The sequence below is a fragment of the Pezoporus wallicus genome, unplaced genomic scaffold (genome assembly GCF_028554395.1).
Source record: "Pezoporus wallicus isolate ANWC-B61680 ecotype Strahan unplaced genomic scaffold, APGP_CSIRO_Pwel_v1 contig_3486, whole genome shotgun sequence".
NCBI classification, from domain to species: domain Eukaryota; kingdom Metazoa; phylum Chordata; class Aves; order Psittaciformes; family Psittacidae; genus Pezoporus; species Pezoporus wallicus.
This window is the reverse complement of record NW_026642292.1, coordinates 5,646,265-5,663,547: the sequence shown is the minus strand read 5'-3', so window position 1 is coordinate 5,663,547 and position 17,283 is coordinate 5,646,265. Positions and strand designations below refer to the sequence as shown.

Here is a 17,283-nt window from a genome sequence, read left to right as displayed (position 1 = left end):
AAAATTACTTCTTCATGTCCAGCCTGAATCTCCCCTCATTTAGTTTAAAACCATCACCCTTCATAAGATGAGGAGACTGAGGCCCAAGGAGGAAAAAATGTGTTTGCTAGTGGTCTTTAAATTGTACTTCTTGAAAAATTGAAGTTCTAAGATGGATGATAGTCAGTTCAGTCTTCTACTGTAGATAATGAGCCTGTGCTTGAATCATCTTGTGTCCAAACTGTACAGGTTGCAGGTTTCTTTACATCGTTTCAGGAGAGAGGACTGAAATTCAACCTACTGCTCACTGTGGATCCATATTCACAGATAATTAAGTTTGGACACTATGGGCATGCATGATCAGTGCTAGTCTGTCAAGATGTTATCCTGTAGAATGTCAAACGTTATATCAGAAACCACCACAGAGAAGAAAATCTGTGGTGGGCTCCGTTCATCAAGTGTGATTGGATCTGGTGAGAAAATATAAAATAAAGAGAATGCTTGAGCTCATCCTAGACTAAAAATATATGGGTACACCAGACACAAGAAAGTGACACTGATGGACTGTACAGTGCAAAGAACATACTCTGAATTATGTGCAGCCTGCATTAGTTATAGCATGGTCTGTGGCCTGTGCATCACAGAGTCTAACACAGCTGCTGCCTTCGGTTACATTAGTGAGAGATGTTTAGGTGGTTGTATTGAAGAGAAAGCACAGTCCTCTTAACTTGTGTAATTGCAGACAAAGGAAGGCTAGTAAAATATTTGTCTATGGTAGGGCAATGCCATCTAGTTACCAATCTACCAGCTGTCAGGCTCCTGACTCACATATAATGCAAACTTGACCATTTTATATCCTCTGCCTTACAGCAAAATGTCAAAGTCCTTCTAGGTCTTGTGGGCTTTTTTTAATATCATCTTATTGCATTGTTTCCTAAGAGGACCTTTGAGGTAGTATTTTCAAGGTATCAGTGGTGCCTGGCCCTTGAGTGCATTCAGTGGTATGAAGGGACCCTCTTCAAAGACATCCTGACTGCAGGCTGAGATCTGAGAGGTCTTCAGAACTTGAGTGTCAGAAACATTTGTGGTGAAAACCAAGGTCAGACCTACATGCCTTTGGGAACATTGGGTATGTTTATCACTGGGGTGGGGGAGGAGGGAGGGGACGGATAAGGAATGTTTGTTTTTTGCTGGGTTAGTTTTTTTTTTTTCCTTCCTTTAGGTGGAAGTTCTCTCTATTTTGTTCAGAATTGCTTCAGGTGGAAAGTAAGTTCCCACCCTAGAGCAAAAATATGCCTGGCAAGAGAGATGTTGTAAGAGCAGCACTTCATACAGCTGATTTTTGCCAAAGTCAAGTCCCTCTGGGAACAGTTACAACTGGTAAAATTTTTTAGCAAGCTTGAAGCTACTCTGAATTTGGGGTCTGAGGAAACCTCTCTGTATCTGCAGGATAGCAGGCGTTACATGAGTGTCATCATCACATGTCACTTTTCCTTCTGCCTGGATACAGTTAAGGTGGGCTCTTGAATCTCTCAGACCCACGCTGGAGCGAGAAAGGGGCCATGCTGCCATAGTAAAGCAAAGGCTTACTATAAAGAACATGTAAATTAATTCATCAAGGAAATGTTTGAATGCTTCTGTGACCCATTCTTCAGGCCTAGCAGCCCCATTTATTTTTTATTTATAGCATCAATAGAATCATAGAATGGAGTCTTTGACAAAATAATTTTGGGGAATTAATGAGGGAATTTCAAGTAAGTATCAAAAGGGACTAAATAAAAGTGTTTTAGCAAAGCACATATTGATGGAAATCTGGTGATTACAAGCTCCTTTTTTTTTAAAAAAAAGAAGCTTTAAAGATCTAGCAACCACAGTACCTTTATTTGGAGGAATCACATTGCTTCAAAGTATATATGTGTCAGAATCTATTGATCATTCAGATGCAGTCATAATTGGTTAAAACATGTAATAGTGTGTTTTGTACTATATTGCTCGTGGCCAGACTTTGGGAAGGAGCCTGTTTGTAGCCACACAGAGCCAGTGTTTTAGAATCTAAATAAACTGCTATATTTTTCATAAGTTCCAGGGGGGGGGGGGGGGGGGGGGGGGGGGGGTGGTAATCAAAAATACAAAATAAAACAACAACTCTCACCCAGTGCAAACAACTTAGAATATTTGGGCTTTCCTCTTTTTGTCTTTATTTTTAACCAGGGACCCACACTGAACACTGGACAGTTTAGCTTCTCAAATGTCTTTTTCTTTTTCCTTTTAATCTTGTGCCAGGTGGTTAAGAAGCGGGCAGCAATGGTATTTTGGTAGCCTGCTTTCAGCATTATTTGCATGCCTTTGTATTTCTCCATGGTGATCAATGCTCAGCCATAGTGGAACTTCAGTCAGTAAAATTTATGTGCAACTGTTAAAGTAATTTTATTTTTAATGAGTCTGTTCCAGGGATGTTAATATCCCTTTATAAATATTTATGTTTTCAATATGTCTTCATTTAATTGAAAAGGTTCTTCACAATATTTTCAGACAACCGCAGGTAGTAGGCATAATGACATATCAACACTCTGACCTTTTAGCTTCTGGATTTCTGTTAGTTAATCCACGTTTTGCTTGTCCATGTATATTACATTTTAGTTTGTATATGATTTTCCTATATAGGCTATTGGAATAAAGGGTGTTTTCCATACAAACACCTTAATAAACTGGAAAGGAAGAAAAAATGCTATTGCATACTAGCAGCTGTCATATAGACTGTCTTGAGTATTGTAATCAGTGTGCACTGCTATTAGAAGTCCACACTGAAATGTTTGGTATTTGCATGGTCATCAGTCAGAAGGATGATCTTAAGTCATATCCATCAATACAGCAACAGCTTTTGATATTCATAAAGTAGATTTGAAATTACTTTGATTATTTATCTAAGAACACTGCTCATTATAATTTCCTGTTGCCATCACTTTTGTTATGTCTTAATGAATTTCTTCTACTATCCGTGTCATTTTCCATTGTGTGAAATGCACCAAAGAATTATGGCTATGAAGAGGTGGGAAGCAATTGTTGCCGGTTCCATGGAGAGCTTGCTAGTGCAGGCTCCTTCCCTAGTAATGAGTTGTTAATGTGATTTCCACCATTGCACCAGAGTAACTCAAGCAGTTGCTTACCTACTGGTTCCTTGAGAAATAATCCCACAGTCAACAGGCATTGTTGAGACTATTTTTACCTAATGGACCATCTACTTTATTCTCTTTTCAGCTTCTTCTCATTATTTATAGGTAACCTGTCAATATCCTTCCTTTTGCTTATTTTCCATAACGTTGTTAGCTGGTCCAGGCATTTTTTGCATTTTAGTATTTTTATTCATTATATTGAAAAATCTGCAGTTTTGCAAATAAACCCCCTGTAGCTGCTGAGTCTGCTTGCTAAAAGAGAGTCCTGTGTAACAGGAGTTAATAACACATCAGTGATTTACACAGATTAATTCAACTTCATGTAAATCATACAAGCAGTTTTTGCTGTAGCTCAAAGGTGATGAAGAAGATGCCACAGCTAAAAAATACTGCCTTTTAAGTTTTTGTTGAATAGGTTTTGGGCCTTTTAAAATTCTGATGGTTGTTACATAGTTCTAGAAGAGCCTTGTGGAAACTTGATGTTCTTTTTGTTCTCTGTCACTTTTGAAATAAAAGTTGGTATTAATGAATGTGGGTCTATATATGATAATACAAAAAATATCAGTTAAACTGAGTGTAGTATTCTTGCAGCTCAGCCTTAGATAGAAACTTAATAACAAGTATGGCTTTTTTTTCCCAGCTTATCCAAATCTTTGCCTGAAGGAAAGAGTCTGCAGGAGCTTAACTGCACTTTCGGTACTTCTGAAGGTGGACTGCAAGGCAGAGCGGATGTTGTGACCCTCACCTATTGCCAGATTGAAGATCTGGCAGCTCAGCTGCAGCAAGCTCGATCAGAGCAAAAGGACACAGAGCTGAAGCTCCAGAAGGCCCTGGAGGCTTCACAGGAGGCTAATGAAGAAGTTCAGAAGTAAGTCACTTGACTTCTTTCAGGGGAAAATTGCAGTTGTAAACCAATGAAGCATTTCTTCTATTTTGTCTATAACTGAAAGTGTGTTGGTACTCCGAAAAGGTCCCTTAAAATGATTCCTGATTTGACAGCCATTCAGCTCATTTACCTATTCAGTGTGAAGACAGTCATTTTAACAGTTTTAAAGTATTACACAAGTCAGTGTGCCTATCATTACTGTTATGGAAACTGCTTTCTACATGTGCAAGGCGCAGAGAAAGTGCTTCTGTCTCCTATGAGTGGTTTTCGCTGTCTTTCACCCTATGCCAATCCTATGGCAACAGTATTTGCCTTTATAATTGCATGGTAGGATATTAAGGTTCTCATTTTCACTCTGTTACGCATCTGGCAGGTTTCATGCCACCGTAAATACCGATGGGGTTGTTTAGGGGTGGATTCAAAATCTCACTGAAACCAACAGGAAGTCTCTGAGTCACTGAACAGATTGTATTCTTTACCATCATAAGATTTCCTGTTAAAAGGTTACTGAACTCCAAAACCTGAAGTTCATCTCTACTGAAGTCCTTATTGTCATGTTTGTTATTACTAGCATATAAGCCTTTGGAAGTCTGATTGCTGGGAGAAACAAATGTGCAAGCAGAACCTCTTAACAGTCTGGCATTTCTCATCTTTGCGTCACATTGATCAGTTGCAAAATGCCTCTCTCTCACACCTTTCCAAGGTGGTTGATGCTGAACTCATGCAAATTACCCTGTCTGTCCATATTTATCTTCAACTTTAATGTCTACATCATATTTCCAGAGTGGCCAGAAACTGGCTTATAATATATTGCAAAGACTTAACATGAGTTCTGTTTAAAAAAATGCATTCAGAGTTCACCTATTAAACTAAGAAATCAGATTTTTATATTTTCATTTTGTTTGTAAATACATAAAATGTAGTTAAGATATATATATGAAAACACGTATTTTCAGTTATCTCTTTAAAACCTCCATTGTTTGTTTGAGAATCATTCAAATCTCTCTCCTAAACACTTAGATATATTTGAAATTTCAGCAGGTGCATGCTTGATAAAAATTAACCTATAAAAATAATTACAGCATGTTAATTTTGGCTGAACCTTTCTGTAACTTGTTTAACGTTGTTATGTAGTTTCATTTTATTTATAAACATTTACTAACCATAGATGTTTAAGTAAAGGTTGGTTTGGTTTTGTGTTTTCTTAGTGAAACAGTCTTGTTTAATCCTGTGTAACCAGGGTGGCCAGAGTAGAAGTGCAACCACAACCTGAATTAAAGTGGTGGTCATGCACTGCTATACTGAAAAGAATTTATACAATTTAACATGCTCAACTACTTGGGAGAATTTTGGGCAGGTTAGTTTTCATTATTGCTGAGATCAGACCACTGAGCCTACAGCAAAATTAAACAATTGGGTGAAGTCTTTTGATGACAATAGCATGCCCTTTTTACCAAGAAAGTGTGGAAATGCTCTGTGCGTCTTCCCAGCACCCGGAGTCATCCACCCCCATCTTATAATTCAACCTGCAAACAGATTAAGCAGCTGAGTTTGTGGAAAGTGTGTTTACTTTGAGCTAAGAACCCTTGTGTGACACTATAGAGATTCCTCTGACACCTCTGGGAGAGCTACACAGACAGTTCGTACTCATCAGCAGGGAAACCAGGCTGAGAATTCCCCATTTCTTTGTAACCTCAACCGCTTCATACAAATCAGTGTTTGGCAATTAGGCAGGAACTCATTTGTTAGCTTAGCTTTTTATTTCGAAGATGTAGGATATTCTACATTTCAAAAACGAACTGACAATTTATAAACCTGTCAACAGAAAACCTTCTTGGTATTAATTACAGTAGTAGTAATTATTAGAACTGTCTTAAGAAGGTGCTTATTGTAATTTAAAATATGACATTACGGTTCATATCCTAACTAGGGTTCTGAAACATCTGTTTTCTTGACTTCCTCTGGATGCTCAACTAAAATTGAATTCTGACATATGAGTGAAGTATTTTAACAGCTATGTAAAATAGTCTCTTATATTATTCAGTAAAATATCTGAATAATGTAATAGTTTTTAACTGTAGCAACAGTTAAAAATCAGAACAGGAAAAAAATCTAAGCTTTATTAAGAAACAACATAACTAGAACAATTAGTGTTGGAAAAGGATGTGCTATGTATCTTCGTACCACGTGTTTTGCTGGTGTCCACTATGCCTTTGCTAATCTGTTCTCTGACAACACTAAAGAATTTTTTTGCACTCTTAAAAACTTCATTGTTTGCGGTCAGCATCATATGCTGAGTTTGAAATACAGATGTAGTTTCTCCACAGCATTGCCCTTGTGTCAGCCATTTGTGTACACACCTCCAATTGCTGCTTTCTAAACATGAGATCCAAGTCAGAATAGCAGTCCTGTGTTTTGCATCAAGACACAAAACATCTAAAAAATGTCTGGATCCTATCCCACATGAAACAGCAGCTGTGAACCAGAAGGGGGATATATTGGAATCCGCTTATAGTGAACTTGGATATAGTAAAAGTCTGTTTATTCTAAAGAAGGGTGAACATCTCAAATCAGCTCACTGCAGTGTGAGATATAAATTGCAGCTATGTGCTCTTGCCTGTGAAGGTGCTTTGCCACCCTAGCAGGGGTGGTGACATGAAACACAAAATGTTGGTGCGCAGAGTGCAACCACACAGATTTAGCAGCATTTGTTTGAATCTGTTTTGATTTTGAAATATTATCAAGATGCACATTAGACTTTTAAGAGAGCCCAATTACTTTATAAAGCAAGTACCCATTTTAACTGTGTGGTATATGTAAATAAATACAGGTATGTGCACGAATAAAATAGTATATATTTATTCAATAGGAAATGTTGATGATCAGCGTGGTAATATTTTAACCTATAGACTGTAGAATGGCTGTAACTACAATTTTCTATGTTTAATCAATGTTTTTAATTCATAGTTACAAAGAAAGAATTAGGACAGTGGCACAGAATTCACCAGGAGTGTTGGCACATTGCCGCAGGCCCCCTGCAAATTCATCCTGCTGGAGAAGCCAGGAACCAGCTGGTTCAGCCCCAGCAGGGAAATGGGACTGACCTGGAGAAGGTGGCTGGAAAAGCCTCTGAATTAATTAATGCCTCTGCCAGCAGAAGAAGCAAGACGTTTTAAAACTGTTCTTCCTACTGGAACCTCTGGTATTGAGAAGTGGCCACTGATGTCAGCAATATCAGAGGAGGTTATAATGTAATACCAAATCAGTATTAGCCAATTATTAGTAAAGGTTGAGGCCACTTTTGATGTGTTTTTTTCCAGGAAATGTTCTATTTTTCTGCAATACTTTTGCAGTTGGAGTGAAATTTAATGCATTTGTCTATTGAAGGCTTCTATTTTTTTCTCACAATATAATGATTCTAGCTCAGTAAAGCATAGCTCTCTTGTGTGTGAGCACAGTCACACTTGCATGCTCACATGGCTGTGTAAGGTGGCAGCAGAGGGTGTACATGTAGAATTTCTATGTAATCTTCTAAAAGCAAACACAAATCCACAAAGTAATAGTGCAGTGCTAAAATATACAGGTATGAAAACAAGCATAAATGTTGAGGACCATGCTGCTTGTGCCCTTTGCTGAGGTAGTTCTGACTATGAATAAAGCTAATATTAAAGTTATTTCTTCATTTATCTGTAACTGTTTATTAGAGAGACCTTTTGATTTAGGTTTTTTCTTTTAAAGAGGAAGTTATTAGAGTTACAGATTTGGATAAAATCTTTCAGTGGATTGAATACATAAGAAAACTAAGCGATCTTCTGAATAAACAGATAGTTTTATCAAATGAAATTACTATCTGTCATAAAAGAAATATTACCCTTAATGACATTTGCTTTACCTCTTCAGGTATGATTTTTTTGGCCATGTATCATTCATTGTTACTGGAACACACCCTTTTTTTGAGTAGTCCTGGATTTCCCTCAAGCATTTCTGAACATGCTTTCTCTGCTTTTGTAGTTGTTCATTTAGTTTCTTATCTGATGCTGATAAAAAAGGCTATTGATGACACAACAAAAATAAACAGTTCTTCCCAGCATTCGGCACAGTTGGAAATAATACAAAAAACTGAAATAAAGAAGAAGCAAGCATTTATTAAGTGGTTAGAGTCCCCCTCTTCTGCAAGTAAAACTAATCTGCCTTCCAAGTATGGGAGCTGCATGCGTTTCACATCGATGTCCAAGACGTTCTCCAGTGCTGGCTGGAGGGTCTAATCTTTCCCAGAATGATCTGAGCAGTGCAGTTCAAGAACAAGGATGAATATTTGAATAATCACACCACAATGTGAGGTGACCCTCCAACAGGGGACTGGTCAGTGACACATATGGATTTTGGGAAGACGCTCTGATGCTCTTTTTTAACACAGCTGTGAGAAGAATGTGACTAAGACCCAGTAGTCTTTCTGGAGTATAGCTGGCACAGGAAACCATGAGGAGAAGAGAATTTAACACATTGGTGTAAGAGAGTCCGCTTCATTGATGGGATCTGAGGGGAATGTCTAATGACTGGAAGAATCAAACTTGGCAATGAAAACACAAAGCTCTTTTCATCAATTCAAACGCAGACTCTAAAGCTGCAGATGGTTACCTCCAGCCTTGCCTATTCAGTGCGGGGTTGTATAAAATGGCACTTTGGTGAATACTAATAGATCAAAACAAAGATTTAATAACATAAAGATGTGGTGTTCATTTTTAAATGAGGATACAGGTCAGTGTCTCTAAAAAGAGTGAAAAAAGTATCTTTATGTATGGGTCTAAAGTCTCTGGAGATTTTAAACTGCAAACATGGTATCTTTAGTGAGCAGATTGTACCCGGTACAGTGCAGCTATTCAGGGAACCTGCTAAAACCAGGATTTCTGAATTATTATACTAATTGAGACCATTTGCAACATGCAAATGTTGTTAACTAGTTATCTCCCTCTTAAAATCATACCTACATATACTTTGTTAAGTATACATTGTAGCTTGTATGCGTTCAGTCACTCATTGTAGATACGAATGGAGCTAGTTAATTAGAAATTGGAGGCAGAAGCACTGCACAAAAGAAACAAGCTGTACATTCACCGGGACTTAAAGCTATTTGTTTTGGAGGAACCACCACATGTTAGAGAAATCAGTTGGCTTTATTTTAAATTTTAGAGATACATTTCTTGAATTTTACTCTTTCAAAACAATAAATGGCATTTGATTTCTTACTTTATTATAATGTTATGTTTAGAATTTCAGACTTCCCTAATGAAACCAGATTGCTTTTCTTTTGCCTTTTTTCTTTTTTTACACTTACAAATCTGTATTCTGCTAAATGTCAGATCAACACTTTTAACTACTGCAGGCTAGAAATACAGCTTCATAAGTATTAATAATTTCACTGATTTGTGTCAGTAAATAATTTAGCAGGTATCAAAAGTGATTTTGCTTTTAATGAAAACCACTATGTGCCTGCTGCTGTGAAATTGAATAATTGGTAATCTTTTAATATCAAATGGGGAATAATTTAATAGGTGCTAGCATTTTGAAATGTAAAATAAGTTCTGGTGACTTGTGGAAGAATGTAGGTGGAGAGCTAGTTTCTTAGTTACAGCAAATTGGCTTAGCTCTGTCACACTGAGTTGTACTCGTTTGTCCCAGTTTAGGATATGACCTATAGTTTACTGAGAAACACATGCTGGTGGGTACATTCAAAAGATGAGTGAGTGAGTACAAAGTGCTAAAAATCTTTTACTTACTACAGCAAGCTGCAGAAGTCAATAGTTACAAGAGTTTGCATGGAAGGAAATGGGGCGCCGAGGAAGACGACTCTTGTAGCAGTCTAAGATACTGATGAAAATTAGCAATAGTTCTGGACTTTCAGAATTGGATCAAAAGTTATTAAAGAAGATTCAACATGGAAAAAACTGCTTGATGAGGACTGATGTGTTGGCTGTCTCATGCAATGATTAAAAGCAGATTATAGACTCCATGGGGCCCATAAGAGATACACAGTCTCCACAGGCAGGGTTTTATGGTGCTTAGGAAACCCACACTAGCCAGATGGAAGATTCCCAGACACGCAAAACTACCACATACCCCAAAGAATTCTGAAGAGTGCAGCAGAGCTGATGCAAAATTTCTTTAGCATGCAAGACATGAATAGGAACATGACAAAGTCTGAAACATAAAATCTAGTAACAATCACATCATATCATATACAAAAATATTACCATTAACTAGAGTAGCAATAACAGACAGTGTGAATTTATTGGATTTAGGAGCAGTAGGCTTGGAAGTAGTCTGCTTTAGGAACTCAATGAGGAATTAAGACTAATTGAAATGAGTGAAGAAAGTCGTGTGATCTAACTGAAAGCAGTACATAGTAGGGTCAGAATTTATTTAAATACTTGGAATTCTGCGCTAACACCAGTGACTCCTCTCAGAAAAATTCCCCTCAGACTGCAGTAATATGCATTATGAAATGATGAATAAAAAGTCTTGTAGAGATACCTGTTTGTTGTAACAAAAGTATTGAATAAGCCAGTGAGTTTATGTGGAGCCTCAGAGAAATTCAACATGTAGAGTGAAATCAATTTTCTGGGTCTGGAGGAAATAAAATATTGAACTAGTATTCAAGTCTATGGTGAGCTGTACTAATTCGGGCTCTGGTGGCCTATTCTCTTGACTGTTGTAGATATACCATGTTTCTGTATCACGAGGCAGATTTCCTGTTCATTGGTAAGACTAACATATTATTCATGCCATACAAAAGGAGATATATCATTTTTGCAAAGCTGTAATGAAATGTATTTTCTGTATTGGATGATGCTTCACTTACCAATTTTTGAATTACGTTACATACAGTCCAGGTAAAATTTGCAGGTTGTGATGGAGGGAGTACCTGATAACTTAGTCCCACTAATGCTGATAATTTCTCAGTCCTAAGAAGATTTGGTCTTGGGTTAGCATGAGCAGAAAAATTCTGACAGAAAAAATACGAAGCAATTGACTTTTTGTCTGTTCTGCCTGGGTTCCTTGGAGACCCAAATGGGGACGCACGTGCTCAACCAGAGTGACATACGCTGATTGCGTCAAGATCTGCACAGAACAGTGTGACCTCAGATGTTTTCTCTCAAAGCTCCCTTGGCATCTGTCCCCCATCCCTCCAGCCCCCCAGTTTTCTAAGTGGTTGTTTGGGAGGAGGGGTACTCCTCCAGGGTGTGACAGAATGGAGCTGAGTTTCCTTCTCCATCTGAGGTGATCCTGGTTCAGATCTCCTGTATATCAGAGATGTTTTAGCCACTCAGGTTTGATCTAGATGCTGTCTTCCTTGCCTTGAAGTAGTACCACATAGAAGAAAATAATGCAGACTTCTTGGATCGGAGAGCAGTGAGTAGGCTGCTCACCTCTGAGATGCAAGACCTGGTTCTGACACTTTCCTTAAGAACTTAGTTTTATCCGGTGCCTGTTGAACATAAATGCAGAGCCAGTATCAGAGCACTTATCTCCTATTTTCCAGGAGAGTACCCTTGATAACCACCTACAGAATCACACATTCAGGTCTAATAACATTTCAGATGTTTCTTCTGTAGAGATTCGTAGCTTCAGAAAGAGAAGTAAGGAAGACTTTTCAGCCCTGGAGTGTGTTATTCTCCTGAGAAGTGGCAGGTGTGAGTTAAAACCGAGTTTTCCTTAGCTTGTCTGAATGCCCTAGCTGATAGTCAGTAAAATTTTTATACTTCTCTTAAAAAGGTGGAGTAGTAGCACTACTGTTAACTTTGTCACCTTAAAAGAGACAAGTGGCCTCAGGTTATTTTTCAAGAAGAGCAGCTTGAGAACCTCTGAACAGCTTGGAGCAAAACACTTAAAGCAAGGGGCTGAGATTAAAAAAAAAAAAAAAAAGAAAAAATCAACAACATGAAACTCCCTTTTTGCCGAGTTTAGGAGCACATTTCTTAATCTGGTTGTTGTAAATCCCATCCCAAGGTGCTGCCATCCTCTCTGTAGAGACTGGAGGAGGATTGTGCTGGTCCAGGCCACATGTGAAGCTGCAGATCCTGTTCTCAATGTTAAGAGTCCTGAAAGACAGATTTGATGATGTTCAGAATTGCAACAGCTGATACCCTTTTTGGTACTAATAATTCACACTATCTTTTGATGTCTTCTTTTCATATGAAGATGGCCTTTAATAGAGCAATTTGTGGTATCAGTGCCGGAAGTCTCATACAGTTGTGTGATTTGTCAGAGCAGATTACGGGATATTCTTCTCATAGATGTTTTGGGTGTCATAATTTATAATGAGATCTTTAGCATCTGATGGTTTATGATCAATGCCAAGACTATGTTCAATGGTGTACTTATCAGAATGAAGACAAAAAATGCCAGCCAAAAGGAATGACAGATAAGCCTTTCCAGTATTCCTTGCACAGCTGAGATATCCATTGACTGCAGGCAGTTTCACATGGAGGAAGAATGCAAAACTGAGCATACAATCTAAGTCAAGTATTTATTTTCTTTGTGCAGCTATGGTTTACATTTACTTAACCTCTGTAAATTGTGGATGGCAGTGCAGATATTGTTTTCTTAAAGTATGGGTAGTTACAATATAAACACAAATATTTATCATCATTTGCATATTTATCATCTCAGCCTTTCACGAAAATATAAGCAATGCTGAAACTTAGTTCTCTCAAACACTAAAATGTATTCTATGAAAGTCAAATGTTTTCAGAGTCAACATAATCACAACATCCCAGTTTTTGACCTGTGTGTTCATTTACAGTTTGCTTATAGCTGCTTCACAGAGATGGAAGTTTGTAGATTACAACATGGTTTTATTGATTTATCAGTAGCAAAATACACTAAGTATACTCAGTAAACTGGATTGGCTAGCTCTTGGGCTTGTATTGTATAATATCAGCTTGTCGTGGAATACTTCAGAACAAAATCAGAATGTTGGCATAGTTAACATCAATGGTGTAAACCAGACTTGCAAAGACTAATATTTAGTAAGACCAATAACACAAACAAATCAGATTTTGAAGTTGTTTGCCCAATAGGAAGAAGCATGCTGACACAGTATTTGTAAGCTTATAGTTAACCATTCTATGACAAATTATTAAATAACTTTGAACAGCAGATTGAGTGCTCCTTGAAGAACAGCAAGAAAACTTTTTCTCAGACTTGGGGTTTTTTTCTGAGATGATAAAATGTGTGTCACAGCAAATAATCATTTACTTTAATATTTAATATCCAAATAAAATAAGTCCATGGCATTTATGTTGCCGTTACTAAATAGTATTTGGTTTGTTTGCAGGAGTCATTTATTTGTGGCTTGGCTGAAGGGATAAAAATAAAGTTGTGGTTCTTTCTGTTAATACTCACACTGTTTCTTAACATATGCAAAAGATTGAATACTGTAAATGTATGTGCAGAAGCTCAAAAAGAAATCCCAGACATTCTGAAGCTTCTGAATTACGTATAATCTTTTAGAGAACTGCTGGAACAGTTCTTTACAGCAACAAATTGAAATAACTGCCTGGGCTAGTAAGGTATTTAATTCTAAGCAAACTTGAAATCATTTAAATTTTTCCACTGCTTAAAATTAAGTGTACCTTTACTGAAGCAGGGGCTAGTTCTCCAAGGAAAAAATTACAGTTCATATTTCTGATCTAGTACTGAGTCATTAATTAATAGCCACATTTTTTCCATAAGGCTTTTCATTTTTTTTTTTAACAGGACTTTGTAGAAAGGCAGCATCAGTTGTATGAGAGCCAACAATAGCTTTAACCACATCATTGCCACTGCTGTTTATTGGCAAGTTGCTCAGCTTTCCTCTTCTACAGTTTTGCTGTATGTGATATGGGTATAAGTAAACACTGAGTTGTTGGAAACACTGAGTTGTTAGAAGGAATGAATCTTTAGGATCAAATTTTATCATTTCAGCTTCACATTATGGAGTTTTTGCCCATAGAAAGTATCAGAATTCAGCTTTTGAATGGAAGACACTACAGCTATTAGAGATGTGTATAATTAAATTATTGTATTTAGCATTTAATTCTGTGCTTCATAATATATCTACTTCTATCAACTCAATCTTTGATAAGATACTCATAAATTATTTGAAAGTTGTAACAGATGCACATCTACATGTGGTAAAAGGGATTCTAAGTGGTGAACTCAAAACACAGAAGACATTTCACAGATTTCCTGTTTTATACACTGGTATATTTTACTCCATGCTTTTGAGGAATTTTGTGAATCTTGATGTAAAGACAAATTTTTATACTCTCATCAGCAGAAATTAAGGTTTTTTCCCCCAGTCAATTCCATTCATATCACCACCTGACAGATTTGCCACCAAGGCCTAAGTCTTCCAAGCTCACCAGTTCAGAAGAATTAAAGCTGTCCTCAAAATGAGCTGAAGGTCCTCCAGAGTCGGTCTTGCTCAGGAGTTTACTCACCTCCCAGGAGCAGAAGTTTGTTCCCGGTTGGATGTCAGGAACATTGAGCAAAATAGGCCTAGAAGGCCAGTGAAAAAAAAAAAACTTTGACCTGTCTAACAATGCGAATTGTCTTGCTAGAATGGTGCAGAAGGCAGTTGGAGACAGTCTGTCTACCAGGTACTGGAGAGAGGTTACTGAAGCTTAGAAGTGGGAAGACTTGTTTTCATCTTAATGGCCTTAAATGGCTGATAACTCAGTAAAAAGCCTATGAAGTATTTTAAGGAGCATTATGCATGTGTAGAAAACACTTTGGTCTGTGATGCTAAGTCTCAACTGGTATTTTAAAACCCCTTGTTTGTGTGTAAATAAGCAGTTAGGCATCTTTTCTGGTTTTATCCCTGCATAGGGGACCATGTTGCAACATCAGTAATAATAGACCAGCTTCATGTTGATAGCATCTATATATGATGTATTACAGACACTAAAAGGAGAAAAGGATGTTTCGTCCATGAACTTTTGTTAGTCTACTACTGAGAGAAGACTGCTCTTAGATTTTCTAGAAGTACTTTTCAGAAGTATGGTTGAGTTGCCCTGAAATGAGAAGTTTGTGGGCACCAGTGGATTACACTGGAAGGGTGGGGAATTCACTTACCAGTCTGAGACCGTTATGGAGGACTTATCACAAGTGGGATCTTAATTAAATGCTTTCCTCTTACATCCAAACCCACTTCCATTGTTACTTGATCTCTCAGTGATGTAGAAGTCACTCCAGGTTGGGCAGTATCACATCAGTTATGACAGGAGGGCAGATCTATTTAAATACATCAAACCTATGTAGAAACCATTATTTTTAATGTAAAGTGGAGGAATTTGATGATAGTTTATCGGAAGGAATTTTCTCTCCACAAGCTGCAGGTTACTCTTGGTCATGAGGGTGGAACCACCTCAGGGAGGTGGAAAATAACTGGGAGCTGCCTTGAGCCAGCAAGTCTGCATCAGATTTTGTAAAAATATTTGTGTAATCAAGAAAAAAGCTCATATTATCTTTATTGTTTATGATATCAAGAGGAGTATGCCAGAGTTGTGCTTTGATGGGATATATACTTAGGAACCAGCCTGAGTAATATATCACCCTGTGGAAAAGGACCTGAGGGTCCTGGTAGACAACAGTGAGTGAACAGTGTGATGCTGGGTTACATCAGTAAAGGCATCACCAGCAGAGATAAAGATGACATTATTCCACTCTACTCAGCTCTTGTCAGGCCACATCAGGAGTACTGTGTTCTGTTTCAGTCCCTGCCATTCAAAAAGCCAGGCTGGAGAGGGTCAACAGAAAAGCCACAAAGGTGACCAAAGGACTGGGAAGCCTGCTGTGTGAGGAAAGGCTGAGGGAGCTGGGTTTGTTCAGTCTTGAGAAAAGAAGGCTCGGGGGAGACCTTATCACCATGTTCCATATTTAAAGGGTGGCTGCAAAGGAGATGGAGACTCCCTTTCCACAAGGAGTCACATGGAAAAGGCAAGGGGTAACAGGTACAAGTTGCTCCCGGGGAGATTCTGATTGGGCACTAGCGGAAAATTTTTCACAATGGGAACAATCAGCCATTTGAATAATCTCCCCAGGGAAGTGGTGGATTCCCAAGTATTTGATATTTCCAGTATTCAGCTGGATGGGGTGCAGGGACATCTTCTCTAGACTGTACTTTTCCCAAGAAAGGTTGGACTAGATGATCTTTTGAGTTTCCTTCCAACTTTCTGTGATCCTATGAGCCTATAATTTACAACTTTACAAGCACATTATAAACAGGACTTCACCCGAGCGTGCCCAGAAGGGGTGAGACTGGTTTGAAATGGGCATCTGAGAGGTTCAGGCCTGGTCTTATGAGGAAAGTTTTTTGAAACATGCAGAAGGGTGTAATGTGGTGGTTTCAGGCTGATCACAGAATCGCAGAATCATAGATTCTATAGGATGGCAGAATACTTTCTATGGGAAGATATATTAGCATAAGATAAAACTGCTAGCTTTCCCTGAGCAGATGACAGAGCCTTCCAGGAAGTATTTGTCAAAAGAAATCCACGACTCCCTTGCCTATTCATATCTGCATGAACTTTGTAGAAATGCTGTCACTGCAAGGAGCAGAATAGAGTAGGCTTCAGTGTCAAGATTTCTCCTAAAAGAGACCAGCTGTGACACCAAATGCATGAAAACAGTAATTGTCAGTGAGAAAAGTAATTGAATGTTATGGAAGGAGGTACAGGAAAGGTTTTTCTTGCACAAATAGAAATAATAAACTTTGCATAAAATTGGCATATAAACTGTCAGACTCAAGCTGGAGTAATTAGGTGGAATTCTGTGATATGATTAAATAATCTGATGTGTATACTTTGACCTTAAATATGCCAATATATCCTTTATCTCAGTTCTTGTTGATTTTTTAAATCTGATATCAGCCACATGCTCAGATGTGAATGGTCCATCCAGTTGTAAGAGCCTGGTCTGTATCATAAGCATGTGTAGATCTCAATGTACTGAAATACAGATGCAGTTACAGCATAGTTGCTTATTTTTCTTGTTCATAAGATCATTTATTTTAGGCAATCTGTGTATGCTGTCCTGAGAAAGCATTTGAAAACAAAGGAATGCTACCTTTCACAAGGTAGCATTAAATCCAACATAGATGCAGACTCCTGATTTTTTATTGTCCTGTGCTGTGTAACAATCTACATCAATAAAGTAGGATGAACTGCTGTCAAAATAGCTCATCTGTGTTTACCGCTCACT

General features: G+C 37.9%; 1 protein-coding gene across 4 annotated transcripts in view; it reads left to right on the top strand.

Annotated features, from left to right (window-relative positions):
• Window positions 1-17,283, top strand: part of MIPOL1 (mirror-image polydactyly 1) — a 189,888-nt gene that overhangs the window by 165,898 nt on the left and 6,707 nt on the right. For all 4 annotated transcript variants that reach the window (XM_057428561.1, XM_057428564.1, XM_057428560.1 and 1 more), the window contains one exon: window positions 3,793-4,020. In XM_057428561.1, the coding sequence (XP_057284544.1) occupies window positions 3,793-4,020 (228 nt within the window). The remainder of the gene's footprint in view (window positions 1-3,792; window positions 4,021-17,283) is intronic.